Raw genomic sequence first — 15,323 nt, 5'->3', positions numbered from 1 at the left:
GTGAAGATTCAGAATTGCGCTTTTATCTATATACTGCGATCAATGAGGTTTTACACTGAAACACTTGAGAATAAATAACAAAGATTTTAAGGTCAGCTGAAAAGATGAGATCAACGACATATCACATACGACATTCGTTTGTAGCTTGATCATTGCTGCGATTACACAAGAAGATTATCGCTTAAATTCTGCTGGGGATCCCCGACTACCCAAACTGAACAATATCTAACAGTCCCGGATGGTCAGTATTCTGAAGACTGGACTGTAATAAAGGATGGGAGAATGGCTGGTTTTATGTACTCATCCCTATAGTAATCCAGTAACTCTCTCTCCTCCAGGTGACCACTGATCCCCGATACACGGGACTATATATGTGTGAGTGTGATAGCAGATGGCATGGTGCTGCCAGGTTGCCCACCCTCCCATCACCTCTTCACAGTAGCGCTTCTCCACTCGCTGACTCTCCTTCTGTTTCTTACAAGTTTGGGATTTCACAGACACAAGAAATTCATTGCTGCTTGTCGGAAACGACGTCCACAAGACTAGTGCAGCTGTAGAGTTGATGGTGTTCACTGTCACGTTGACTGGTCGTGCTGTCAGCTCCTCAAACCATTGCCCTTCTGGACCTATTTTAGTAACAAATCTTTAGGAGAAAATCCAAAAAATAGAAAATGGTACCAACAATTCACTAATCCTCCCAACAATTCCTATTGTTAAATGATTGCCTTCCTGTTGTTATGCATCATATTATAAACCCACATTCTATTACTCCCAAGCTTACCCCAGCATAGTCACATCTAGCCCAACCTCAGGCTAATACACCAACTAACCCAATGCCTCCTCACCTTCTCCTGATACCTCCAAGGTCCATCCTGCCTTACCCCAGCATAGTCACATCTACCCCCAACCATAACCCTAACTAACCTCTATACCTCCAACCTTAACTCTAACTAACCCCAGTACCTCCAACCCTAACTAACCTCAATATCTCCAACCATAACCCCGACTAACCTCTATACCTCCAACCATAACCCTAACTAACCTCTATACCTCCAACCATAACTCTAACTAACCCCAGTACCTCCAACCCTAACTAACCCAAGTACCTCCAACTCCAACTAACCCAAGTACCTCTAACTAACCCAAGTATCTCCAACCCTAACTAACCTCTATACCTCCAACCCTAACTAACCTCTGTACCTCCAACCATAACCCTAACTAACCTCTATACCTCCAACCATAACTCTAACCCCAGTACCTCCAACCATAACCCTGACTAACCTCTATACCCCCAACCATAACTCTAACTAACCCCAGTACATCCAACCATAACCCTAACCCCAGTGCCTCCAACCCTAACTAACCTCAATATCTCCAACCATAACCCTGACTAACCTCAATATCTCCAACCATAACCCTAACTAACCTCTATACCTCCAACCATAACCCTAACTAACCTATACCTCCAACCATAACCCTGACTAACCTCTATACCTCCAACCATAACTCTAACTAACCCCAGTACCTCCAACCCTAACTAACCCAAGTACCTCCAGCTCCAACTAACCCAAGTACCTCTAACTAACCCAAGTACCTCCAACCCTTACTAACCTCTATACCTTCAACCATAACCCTGACTAACCTCTATACCTCCAACCATAACTCTAACTAACCCCATTACATCCAACCATAACCCTGGTTAACCCTCCTACATCAAACCGTAACCCTGATTAACCTCTATACCTCCAACCCTAATCCTGACTAACCTCTATACCTCCAACCATAACCCTAACTAACCCCAGTACCTCCAACCATAATCCTAACTAACCCCAGTACCTCCAACCCTAATTAACCCCATTACCTCCAACCCTTACTAACATCTATACCTCCAACCCTAACTAACCTCTATACCTCCAACCCTAACTAACCTCTATACCTCCAACCATAACCCTGACTAACTTCTATACCTCCAACCATAACCCTGACTAACCTCTATACCTCCAACCATAACTCTAACTAACCCCAGTACCTCCAACCCTAACTAACCCAAGTACCTCTAACTAACCCAAGTATCTCCAACCCTAACTAACCTCTATACCTCCAACCCTAACTAACCTCTATACCTCCAGCCCTAACTAACCTCTATACCTCCAACCATAACCCTGACTAACCTCTACACCTCCAACCCTAATCCTGACTAACCTCTATACCTCCAACCCTAACTAACCTCTATACCTCCAACCATAACCCTGACTAACCTCTATTCCTCCAACCATAACCCTGACTAACCTCTATTCCTCCAACCATAACCCTGACTAACCTCTATACCTCCAACCATAACTCTAACTAACCCCAGTACATCCAACCGTAACCCTGATTAACCTCTATACCTCCAACCCTAATCCTGACTAACCTCTATACCTCCAACCATAATCCTAACTAACCCCAGTACCTCCAACCCTAATTAACCCCATTACCTCCAACCCTGACTAACATCTATACCTCCAACCCTAACTAACCTCTATACCTCCAACCCTAACTAACCTCTACACCTCCAACCATAACCCTGACTAACCTCTATACCTCCAACCCTAATCCTGACTAACCTCTATACCTCCAACCCTAACTAACCTCTATACCTCCAACCATAACCCCGACTAACCTCTATACCTCCAACCATAACCCTGACTAACCTCTATTCCTCCAACCATAACCCTGACTAACCTCTATTCCTCCAACCATAACTCTAACTAACCCCAGTACATCCAACCGTAACCCTGATTAACCTCTATACCTCCAACCCTAATCCTGACTAACCTCTATACCTCCAACCATAATCCTAACTAACCCCAGTACCTCCAACCCTAATTAACCCCATTACCTCCAACCCTTACTAACATCTATACCTCCAACCTAACTAACCTCTATACCTCCAACCCTAACTAACCTCTATACCTCCAACCATAACCCTGACTAACCTCTATACCTCCAACCCTAATCCTGACTAACCTCTATACCTCCAACCATAACCCTGACTAACCTCTATACCTCCAACCCTAATCCTGACTAACCTCTATACCTCCTACCATAACCCTGACTAACCCCAGTACCTCCAACTGCTACCCTAACTAGCCTCTATACCTCAAGCCCTAACAATGACTAACCCCTATACCTCCAACCTTTACCCTGACTAACCCCTATACCTCCAACCATAACCCTGACTTCAACAGAGAGAAGATACATGTACTAAATAGATATTCAGAATAGATGCATATAAGATCCAAACCCTAACTAACCCAAACAAAGCTCAACATATCCCATTCTAACCCTAACAATATCCCTCTCAGCTCAGCATGTCCCATTCTAACCCTGACTAACCTTAACAGTTTCCCTCCAAGCCCAGCATGTCCCATCCTAACCCTAACATCATCTCTCATAGCTCACCATGTCCAATCCTACCCTGACTAACCCTAACATCATCCCTCCCAGCTCAGCATGTCCCATCCTACCCCTGACTAACCCTAACAGCATCCCTCCCAGCTCAGCATGTCCCATCCTACCCCTGACTAACCCTAACAGCATCCCTCCCAGTTCAGCATGTCCCATCCTACCCCTGACTAACCCTAACAGCATCCCTCCCAGTTCAGCATGTCCCATCCTACCCCTGACCCTAACAGTATCCCTCCCAGCTCAGCATGTCCCATCCTACCCCTGACCCTAACAGTTTCCCTTGTATTGTCATACATAGTCTTATAAGGAGCAGCGGACCACCTAATTTCAGACCATATATGTTACTGATATAGAGGGACACTTGGTATTCTGTCACCTCCACAGTCTATGGGTAACATTGAGGTTATAGATGCAGACATTGGGGTTGAGTCGCACAGTAAATGACTGAAATATTAATGACCTTGAAGGGTCTTCGAACAACAGTACAAAATCTGTAATGAATGCCCGCCATTTATAAGAAAGGTGATGTCATCATTCATGGGAAGTGGCTGATACTGGAAGGGGGCGGCTGATAGCGGGGGGGGGGGGGGGGGTTGATAGCAGGGAGGGGCAGATGATAGTGGGGGGTGGCTGAAACTGGAGGGGGGCTGGTAGTGGGCAGGGGGGGTGAAAGTGGGGGGTGCCTGACACTGAAGGGGGGCTAATGATACTGGAGCGGGGTGGCTTATACTGGAGGGGGGCTGATAGTGGAGCGGTGGCGGATGAAAGCGGGGGAAGGCCGATAGCGGGGAGGGGGGCATATAGCGGGAAGGGGGTGGAAGACAGTGGGGGGCGGATGATTCTAGAGGGGGGCTCATAGAAGGGGGGCTGATATTTGGCTGCTGTAGGGTCAGGACAGATGGATAGGACCTGCACTATGTAGATAGAAGAGATGGTAACTTACTGATATAAAAACTCATGGCTCTGGAGGCATGGCTTTCCCGAATGGGGCAGGACCCGGAGGAGCTGAAGGATCTGATGGTTAGCTTGTATTTCCCTGGTTCCTTCAGATCTGTTACAAATTCATGAGTGTTCTCATCCACCGTAGACACTTCTGTTGTGTTGTCTGTATTAAAGGGGTATCAGAAAATTGTATTTACATAAAGCTATAACCCAGGGACATAACTATCATAGTAGCAGCCATAGCGGCTGCTAGGGGTCCTGGGGATCAGGGGGACTGGCAGGGCCACCATCAGGACAGTATCAGAGAGATCAGAGGTGCTGGACCTGCACTGCCACTTTATTAGGTACACCTGTCCAACTGCACGTTACCACTTAATTTCTAATCAGCCAATCACATGGCGGCAACTCAGTGCATTTAGGCATGTAGACATGGTCAAGACATTCTCCTGCAGTTCAAACCGAGCATCAGTATGGGGAAGAAAGGTGATGTGAGGCCTTTGAACGTGGCATGGTTGTTGGTGCCAGAAGGGCTGGTCTGAGTATTTCAGAAACTGCTGATCTACTGGGATTTTCACGCACAACCATCTCTAGGGTTTACAGAGAATGATCCGAAAAAGAAAAACCATCCAGTGAGCGGCAGTTCTGTGGGCGGAAATGCCTTGTTGATGCCAGAGGTCAGAGGAGAATGGGCAGACTGGTTCCAGCTGATAGAAAGGCAACAGTGACTCAAATAGCCAACCGTTACAGCCAAGGTAGGCCGAAGAGCATCTCTGAACGCACAGTACGGCCAACTCTGAGGCAGATGGGCTACAGCAGCAGAAGACCACCCGTTACTAGCATGGTGTACCTAATAAAGTGGCCGGTGAGTGTATATCACTAATAGTATCGGCCCCATCTGTGTGATCACCCCAGGAGATATATATATATTATATATATATCCTGGGGTGATCACACAGATGGGCCCAGTACTATTAGTGATATATATATATATATATATATCCTGTGGTGATCACATAGATGGGGCTGGTACTATTGGTGATATCACTATATATATATATACATATATATATTAAATAGTGATATCACCAATAGTACCGGCCCCATCTGTGTGATCACCCCAGGAGATATATATATATATATATATATATATATATATATATATCACTAATAGTACTGGGCCCATCTGTGAGATCACCCCAGGATATATATATATATATATATATATATATATATCACTAATAGTACTGGGCCCATCTGTGTGATCACCCCAGGATATATATATATATATATATATATATATATATATATATATATATATATATACATATATATATATATATATATATATATATATATATATATATATCACTAATAGTACTGGGCCCATCTGTGTGATCACCCCAGGATATATATATCACTAATAGTACTGGGCCCATCTGTGTGATCACCCCAGGATATATATATATCACTAATAGTACCGGCCCCATCTGTGTGATCACCCCAGGAGATATATATATATATATATATCACTAATAGTACTGGGCCCATCTGTGTGATCACCCCAGGAGATATATATATATATATATATATATATATATCACTAATAGTACTGGGCCCATCTGTGTGATCACCCCAGGATATATATATATATATATATATATATATATATATATATATATCACTAATAGTACTGGGCCCATCTGTGTGATCACCCCAGGATATATATATCACTAATAGTACTGGGCCCATCTGTGTGATCACCCCAGGATATATATATATCACTAATAGTACTGGGCCCATCTGTGTGATCACCCCAGGATATATATATATATATATCACTAATAGTACTGGGCCCATCTGTGTGATCACCCCAGGATATATATATATATATATCACTAATAGTACTGGGCCCATCTGTGTGATCACCCCAGGATATATATATATATATATATCACTAATAGTACTGGGCCCATCTGTGTGATCACCCCAGGATATATATATATCACTAATAGTACTGGGCCCATCTGTGTGATCACCCCAGGATATATATATATCACTAATAGTACTGGGCCCATCTGTGTGATCACCCCAGGATATATATATATCACTAATAGTGCTGGGCCCATCTGTGTGATCACCCCAGGATATATATATATATATATATATATATATATATATCACTAATAGTACTGGGCCCATCTGTGTGATCACCCCAGGATATATATATATATATATATATATATATATATATATATATATATATATATATATATATATATATATATATATATATATCACTAATAGTACTGGGCCCATCTGTGTGATCACCCCAGGATATATATATATATATATATATATATATATCACTAATAGTACTGGGCCCATCTGTGTGATCACCCCAGGATATATATATATATATATATATATATATATATATATATATATATATATATATATATCACTAATAGTACTGGGCCCATCTGTGTGATCACCCCAGGATATATATATATATATATATCACTAATAGTACTGGGCCCATCTGTGTGATCACCCCAGGATATATATATATATATATATATCACTAATAGTACTGGGCCCATCTGTGTGATCACCCCAGGATATATATATCACTAATAGTACCGGCCCCATCTGTGTGATCACCCCAGGATATATATATATCACTAATAGTACCGGCCCCATCTGTGTGATCACCCCAGGATATATATATATATATATATATCACTAATAGTACCGGCCCCATCTGTGTGATCACCCCAGGATATATATATATATATATATATATATATATATATCACTAATAGTACTGGGCCCATCTGTGTGATCACCCCAGGATATATATATATATATATATATATATATATCACTAATAGTACTGGGCCCATCTGTGTGATCACCCCAGGATATATATATATATATATATATATATATATATATATATATATATCACTAATAGTACTGGGCCCATCTGTGTGATCACCCCAGGATATATATATATATATATATCACTAATAGTACTGGGCCCATCTGTGTGATCACCCCAGGATATATATATATATATATATATATATATATATCACTAATAGTACTGGGCCCATCTGTGTGATCACCCCAGGATATATATATATATATATATATATATCACTAATAGTACTGGGCCCATCTGTGTGATCACCCCAGGATATATATATATATATATATATATATATATATATATATATATATATATATCACTAATAGTACTGGGCCCATCTGTGTGATCACCCCAGGATATATATATATCACTAATAGTACTGGGCCCATCTGTGTGATCACCCCAGGATATATTAGGAACATTTAGAAAGAGTGAGGCAGGTGCAGACAATGTAAACATAATTTTTTATTAGCATGCCGGATCAGAGACCAAGGCTAAAAAAGGTACCTATGCTATTCTCGTGTAATAGGCAACTGAAAACTGGCCTCACAGATATATGTATATCCTATGTGTTACCTGTATATACTTATCCTATACGTGTTACCTATATGTGTTAGCTACATGCATATCCTATATGTTAACCTACAGTCTTCTATACTCTTACCTATATGCATACCCTATATGCGTTACCTGTATGCATATCCTATAGGTAACACGTACAGGATATGCATATAGGTGACACATAGGATATGCATATAGTTAACACCAATAGGATATAGATAACACATATATGGTAGGCAGGTTCATGCAAACGCGATAAAATAAATCCTAAAAACTATTCGGATTTTTGTAGTTTTGAGTTAAAATAAAAACAATGTGTGAACAGATGGGGGAAATCAGAGGGTAAATAAAGTGGAATTTCAACTCACCGTAAATGCTCTTTCCTTAGGTCCGAAGCAGCAGCACATAATGGGGAAGATTCTATCTTCCTGCAATGATAGGACAGATGGTAACAAGCAATAAAGGGTTAATTGCCCCGCCTATAATGGTGTTTTCACAGAGATTTATCTGACAGATTTTTGAAGCCAAAGCCAAGAAGAGACTATAAACAGAGAACAGGTCATAAAGGAAAGACAGGGATCTATTCTCTTCTCACATCCATTCCTGGCTTTTGCTTAAAAAAATCTGTCAGATAAATTTCTCTGTATAAACGCACCTTAGGGCCTATGCTGACCTCTAGCCTCCCTGTGTACTGCTAACGATCTAGGAAGTACATAACACCAACACTCAAGGTATGAGGCACAAACTTTTATAGGGAGGGTTAGTTTGTGCTTCTGCTTCGAACTACAGGAAAGAGAATTTATGGTGAGTAGAAATTCTACTTTCCCTTACGTCCTAAGCAGCAGCACATAATGGGGATCTAGGGGGAGAATCTTACAGCAGCCATGAGAACCGCTTTACCAAGGGTTTGTTGCCCAGAGGTTCTAATGTCCAAAAGTATAAGACCACAATGCAGTTCTGCATATCTGATAAATGGGCATGAACATCTCCTTCACCCAAGATGTAGAGGACATTGTTCTTGTGGTAAGGGATTCAGGTACTTGGACTCTCACCTCTTGGTAAAACACAGAGGGTCTGCCGTATCCATCTGGATAAAGTGGCTTTTGAGGACTTCCAATCCCTGTTCCCTAAAAAGATACAAAATAAATCTTCTCTGGTTCTCTCTACATAGTTTCTCAAGGCTCGGCCCACATCCAGAGAACGCAGTCTTAACTCTTTCTCATTGGAGGAATTTAGACAAAAAACAGGTAACTCAACCTGCTGAGTAAAGTTGGATAAGGAAGGAATCTTAGGGGTAAAAGACCACAAAGTCCTCAAGACTACCTCATCCCGGAGAATAATAAGATCTGGTTCAGTGGCTCCTAATGGCCCTATTCCACGGAACGATTATCGTTCATAAACTCGCTCAAACGACCGCTCGTTAACGATCAATAAACGACTATTTTTTGCGAACGATTACACATTCAATCTAGTGGTAATGTGAACGATAACGATTATTTTGCGGTCGTTACATGATCGTTAAAACGTTCGCTAATTGTTAATTTGAATACAACACACCTACTTTTTAGACACATTTTACGAACGATTTAACGATTTCTAATTCAACAAAACGATTAGCGAATTATCGTTGGAAGACAAACGATTTTTTTTCGACATGTTGAAAAACTTTTGAGAACGATTCAACGACCATTTTGCTTGAGTCGTTCGATCGTTTTCATCAATTCAACGGAACGATTATCGTTAACGAGCGGTCGTTTGAGCGAGTTTATGAACGATAATCGTTCCGTGGAATAGGGCCTTAACACTTGTGTCACAGATGTAATATGTAATAGCTAATAGGAAGCAGACCTTGAGGGACAGGCACTTTAATTAAAAACAAAGTCTTGTAAAGCTGATTCAGGACAAGTCCCAGATCGCACCTGGAGCTGAATTCATGACAGTCACTTGAATCCTCTGTGTAGCTGTAGTAAATCTCTGTATTCGGGATTCATGAGACAGTCAGCTGTCCAGAAGGGCATAAAGAGTAGAGACATGTACTTTGATGGTAGAAGGCTTCAGCCCTTTCTCAAACCCATCCTGGAGAAATTGTAGGATCACTTTGACTAAGACGATATGGGAGAAGTCTGATTCTTCTCACACCAGTATAGAAAAACTCCTTGACCCTCAGGTTAGTAGCAGAAAACGTGTTTACCATTGATTATGAAAAACCTCTACCCATCAGTGGGGGTCATCAATCTGGGGTCCCAGAGTAAAAACCACATATTCGGACATTATCCCAAGTGGCGATTAGGTCCACATAACAGTTTCCATAATATCTGGCGATTCGTCAGACACAATCTGTCCTCCTGGAAAAGTAGATGAGGAATCTGGGAAAGTCTCCAAAATGTCTCTTCAGACATATTCATCAGGAGAGAACCACCATGACCTCTTGGGCCAATATGGAACTATTAGGATTAATAAGACCTGATCCTGTCGTTTACAAGACTTCTACAGGTTGTCAGCCCTAGTAGGGAGTAAAAAAAACACATTCTCGCATAATCACAAATGACCATTGGGTCCACATAAGGGTTGCTGTAATCTGTTGATGGTCCAGAGGCCATTCATCTGTTAGGGTCATATCGTGGCTTAGCCTATCCATTGAGCCGTTGTGACCTTTCTTGATGTGATGCAGATAGTTGCTGGATAGGTCTCTTGGTCCATGCAAAAAGAATGAATAACTTCTGCCCCTAGCAATAATGCTACTGGCACATATTGATAAAGATCGATATGTGCCACCGTAGCTGCTTTTTTGATCTTAGTCTGATAGCTTCTCTATAGATGGTTGTGCTGAAGTGAACTAGAGCTCACTAACTGCTATTGATCTTTCACGTTGGATGAAAGACACCACTGTTAAGAATCAAGCCACCGTGAATATTAACCCTATCACCCAGTGTAGGCTGTTTATTTTACGGTCCCATACTGACAGCATCTGCATGTGTATGGCATGTGTATGCCAACATACCTATTCAATTGCATTGCTTGCAGACAACATGAGACCCAGTGTTCTCATCATCAGGTGAAGGGACACCAACTGGGAAGTACTAAGAACCCTTTCCGCCTGTGTCCATCTCTGGCAGAAGAGACAAGGTGACAGACTGGGCCTCTTCTTATGTACCTCAGTAATTGTTACAGGTTGGTGAAAATATATTGGTGCAAATATTTGACCACATAAGAGACAATGGTGACCTTGGATTCTCTCAAGATGGTGAATACAGCTGACATACCCTAGAAACATAGAAGATTGTCGGGAGAGAAAGACCACATGGTCCATCTAATCTTCCTTTTTAGTATTTCTCTTATTATCTTAGGATAGGTATATGTATATACCAGGCATGTAACCTTAGTGAATGTAAAGGAAGCTGAGGAGATCTCAGGCAGAAAAGCTGTAAACTGAAGATGCAAAGGAATATGAAGTCTTTTCTGTAGCCAGGAACATGTAGGTGTCTCTCACATCTGGTATGGTCAGATAGTCTCCCAGGATTCATTCGCTTAGTACTGTAGATCTATGGACATTAACGAAAAACCTTCTTTGAAACCAGAAAGTATTGCGGACAGTTTCCCTTTTATTAGACTGGGGCAGAGATTGTACCTTTCTGTAAGGAAAAGTCCTTCCTGACAGTGTTCCCAATCTACTCAGGTGGATTCTCATGGTATATAGAGTATTAGAGTGAACATCCATCACCCCCAAAGTCTAAAGCTCCCCTCCAAACCATGGAGGAGCCATGGATCAGGCAGTCAACCATGGAGTGGCCATGGATCGGGCAGGGCAGCCAATCATGGAGGGGTCAGGGATCAGGCAGCCAACCGTGGAGAGACCATGGATGGGGCAGCCAACCATGAAGGAGCCACGGATTGGGCAGCCAACCATGGATGGGGCAGCCAACCGTGGAGGAGCCACGGACTGGACAAACAACCATGGAGGAGGCACGGATTGGGCAGCCAACCATGGAAAGACCATGGATCGGGCACCTAACCATGGAGGGTTCATGGAATAAGGCAGCCAACTGTAGAGAGACCATGGATCAGGCAGCCAACCATGCAGTAACACAGATTATTAGAAGCAAGAGGCATCTGCTCAAGTTATAGCATCTTCTGTAATGGGTTACAGTAAAGATACACTCTACAACAAAATTAATCCCACTGCCATCTGGAAGTAGAATCTTGCATGATATTCACAATAAGTGACTGAGCTTTCCCAAAGGTTTCCTAACCCTGGAACTTCAGTCTCCGGATTCCTGCGACATCTGAGATAAAAAGATAATAAACCTGCGCCAGGTATAAAAGGAACAAACTGCTGAATAGGCAAGAAACTAGACACCTCAGAGCACTTGATACACAACTAGGAACTCTAAGGCTGTGTACACACAATGCAGCCTCATTGCTTCACTGCATCATTCAATAGCAGAACTCATGTGAGAAAAAAAAACAGGTATACTCAACACACAACAAGGAACTCTAGGGTTGTGTACACACAATGTAGCCTCATAGCTTCAAGGCATCCTTCAATTAGCAGTATTAGAGTAAGAATCCAGGTGTACTCAACACACAACAAGGAACTCTAGGGTTGTGTACACACAATGTAGCCTCATAGCTTCAAGGCATCCTTCAATTAGCAGTATTAGAGTAAGAATCCAGGTGTACTCAACACACAACAAGGAACTCTAGGGTTGTGTACACACAATGTAGCCTCATAGCTTCAAGGCATCCTTCAATTAGCAGTATTAGAGTAAGAATCCAGGTGTACTCAACACACAACTAGAAGCAGTACTAGAGTAATGGTGCGTTTACACGGAGCGATTATCGTTTGAATTTTCACAATAACTATCGCATTTGAGCGAAAATCGGCTCGTGTAAAACACAACAAACTATCAAGCGACGAGCGAGAAATCGTTCATTGCGATCTTTCAACATGTTCTTAAATAGTCGTTGGTCGTTTGGATCGCTTCGTGTAAACAGCCTTTCAAAGATTCATTCTTTGTTTGAGGTGGGCTTAAGCGATCTTAAACGATCGCAATAACGATTTTTTCTAACGATTTATTTGTCTAAACGCTGATCGTTATAAAAACCAAATTGTTGCTTCAAAATCGTAAAACGATCAATTGGGCGAATTATCGCTTTTTGTAAGCGGACCATAAGGAATCAAAAGTCAGGAGTAATTAATATACATTTAGTAACTCTAGGGTTGTGTACACACAATGCAGATATAGCATTGCTTACCTGTCTATCCTAGTTTTGAAACAACCAAATATCCATTTGTTTTGGGGGTCTTCAATCTGAATTTTGTGGCTGTACTTCCTGGTTGAACAGTTGTACACAGTATTACAGGTTCCAGAATGCATTGCTTTCCCTCAGCTGTTCATCATAGTCCACCCTGCCCATTCCCCGCCCAAAGCTGTTGCAGAACATTTAGGCTGTGTTCACACATTGCAGTTTCATTGTGTTACTGAATTATTTGCAGTCAGTACTGTAACACCACAAAGCACGCTGTATTCTCTACCTGTAACACCACACAGCACGCTGTATTCTCTACCTGTAACACCACACAGCACGCTGTATTCTCTACCTGTAACACCACAAAGCACGCTGTATTCTCTACCTGTAACACCACACAGCACGCTGTATTCTCTACCTGTAACACCACACAGCACTGTATTCTCTACCTGTAACACCACACAGCACTGTATTCTCTACCTGTAACACCACACAGCACGCTGTATTCTCTACCTGTAACACCACACAGCACACTGTATTCTCTACCTGTAACACCACACAGCATGCTGTATTCTCTACCTGTAACACCACACAGCACGCTGTATTCTCTACCTGTAACACCACACAGCACAGTGTATTCTCTACCTGTAACACCACACAGCGCTGTATTCTCTACCTGTAACACCACACAGCACACTGTATTCTCTACCTGTAACACCACACAGCACGCTGTATTCTCTACCTGTAACACCACACAGCACAGTGTATTCTCTACCTGTAACACCACACAGCACGCTGTATTCTCTACCTGTAACACCACACAGCACTGTATTCTCTACCTGTAACACCACACAGCACGCTGTATTCTCTACCTGTAACACCACACAGCACGCTGTATACTCTACCTGTAACATCACACAGCACACTGTATTCTCTACCTGTAACACCACACAGCACTGTATTCTCTACCTGTAACATCACACAGCACACTGTATTCTCTACCTGTAACACCACACAGCACTGTATTCTCTACCTGTAACATCACACAGCACACTGTATTCTCTCTCTGTAACACCACACAGCACTGTATTCTCTACCTGTAACACCACACAGCACGCTGTATTCTCTACCTGTAACACCACACAGCAGGCTGTATTCTCTACCTGTAACACCACACAGCGCGCTGTATACTCTACCTGTAACATCACACAGCACACTGTATTCTCTACCTGTAACACCACACAGCACTGTATTCTCTACCTGTAACATCACACAGCACTGTATTCTCTCTCTGTAACACCACACAGCACGCTGTATTCTCTACCTGTAACACTACACAGCACTGTATTCTCTACCTGTAACACCACACAGCACACTGTATTCTCTACCTGTAACACCACACAGCACGCTGTATTCTCTACCTGTAACACCACACAGCACTGTATTCTCTACCTGTAACACCACACAGCACAGTGTATTCTCTATCTGTAACACCACACAGCACGCTGTATTCTCTACCTGTAACACCACACAGCACAGTGTATTCTCTACCTGTAACACCACACAGCGCGCTGTATACTCTACCTGTAACATCACACAGCACACTGTATTCTCTACCTGTAACACCACACAGCACTGTATTCTCTACCTGTAACATCACACAGCACTGTATTCTCTCTCTGTAACACCACACAGCACGCTGTATTCTCTACCTGTAACACTACACAGCACTGTATTCTCTACCTGTAACACCACACAGCACACTGTATTCTCTACCTGTAACACCACACAGCACGCTGTATTCTCTACCTGTAACACCACACAGCACTGTATTCTCTACCTGTAACACCACACAGCACAGTGTATTCTCTATCTGTAACACCACACAGCACGCTGTATTCTCTACCTGTAACACCACACAGCACAGTGTATTCTCTACCTGTAACACCACACAGCGCGCTGTATTCTCTACCTGTAACATCACACAGCACGCTGTATTCTCTACCTGTAACATCACACAGCACTGTATTCTCTACCTGTAACACCACACAGCGCGCTGTATTCTCTACCTGTAACATCACACAGCACACTGTACTCTCTACCTGTAACACCACACAGCACGCTGTATTCTCTACCTGTAACACCACACAGCACTGTACTCTCTGCCTGTAACACCACACAGCACTGT

General features: G+C 42.4%; 1 protein-coding gene across 9 annotated transcripts in view; it reads right to left on the bottom strand.

Moving 5' to 3' along the window:
* The window catches only part of PTPRO (protein tyrosine phosphatase receptor type O), a 314,106-nt gene that overhangs the window by 192,264 nt on the left and 106,519 nt on the right, over positions 1 to 15,323 (bottom strand). For all 9 annotated transcript variants that reach the window (XM_069963523.1, XM_069963520.1, XM_069963516.1 and 6 more), the window contains exons 6-7: positions 4,394 to 4,555; positions 430 to 626 (exon numbers count right to left, since the gene is read on the bottom strand). In XM_069963523.1, coding sequence (XP_069819624.1) covers positions 430 to 626; positions 4,394 to 4,555 — 359 coding nt within the window. The remainder of the gene's footprint in view (positions 1 to 429; positions 627 to 4,393; positions 4,556 to 15,323) is intronic.

This window comes from Dendropsophus ebraccatus, chromosome 1, assembly GCF_027789765.1.
Source record: "Dendropsophus ebraccatus isolate aDenEbr1 chromosome 1, aDenEbr1.pat, whole genome shotgun sequence".
Taxonomy (NCBI): domain Eukaryota; kingdom Metazoa; phylum Chordata; class Amphibia; order Anura; family Hylidae; genus Dendropsophus; species Dendropsophus ebraccatus.
The sequence above is the reverse complement of the archived record's forward strand: the minus strand, read 5'-3'. Positions and strand labels throughout refer to the sequence as shown.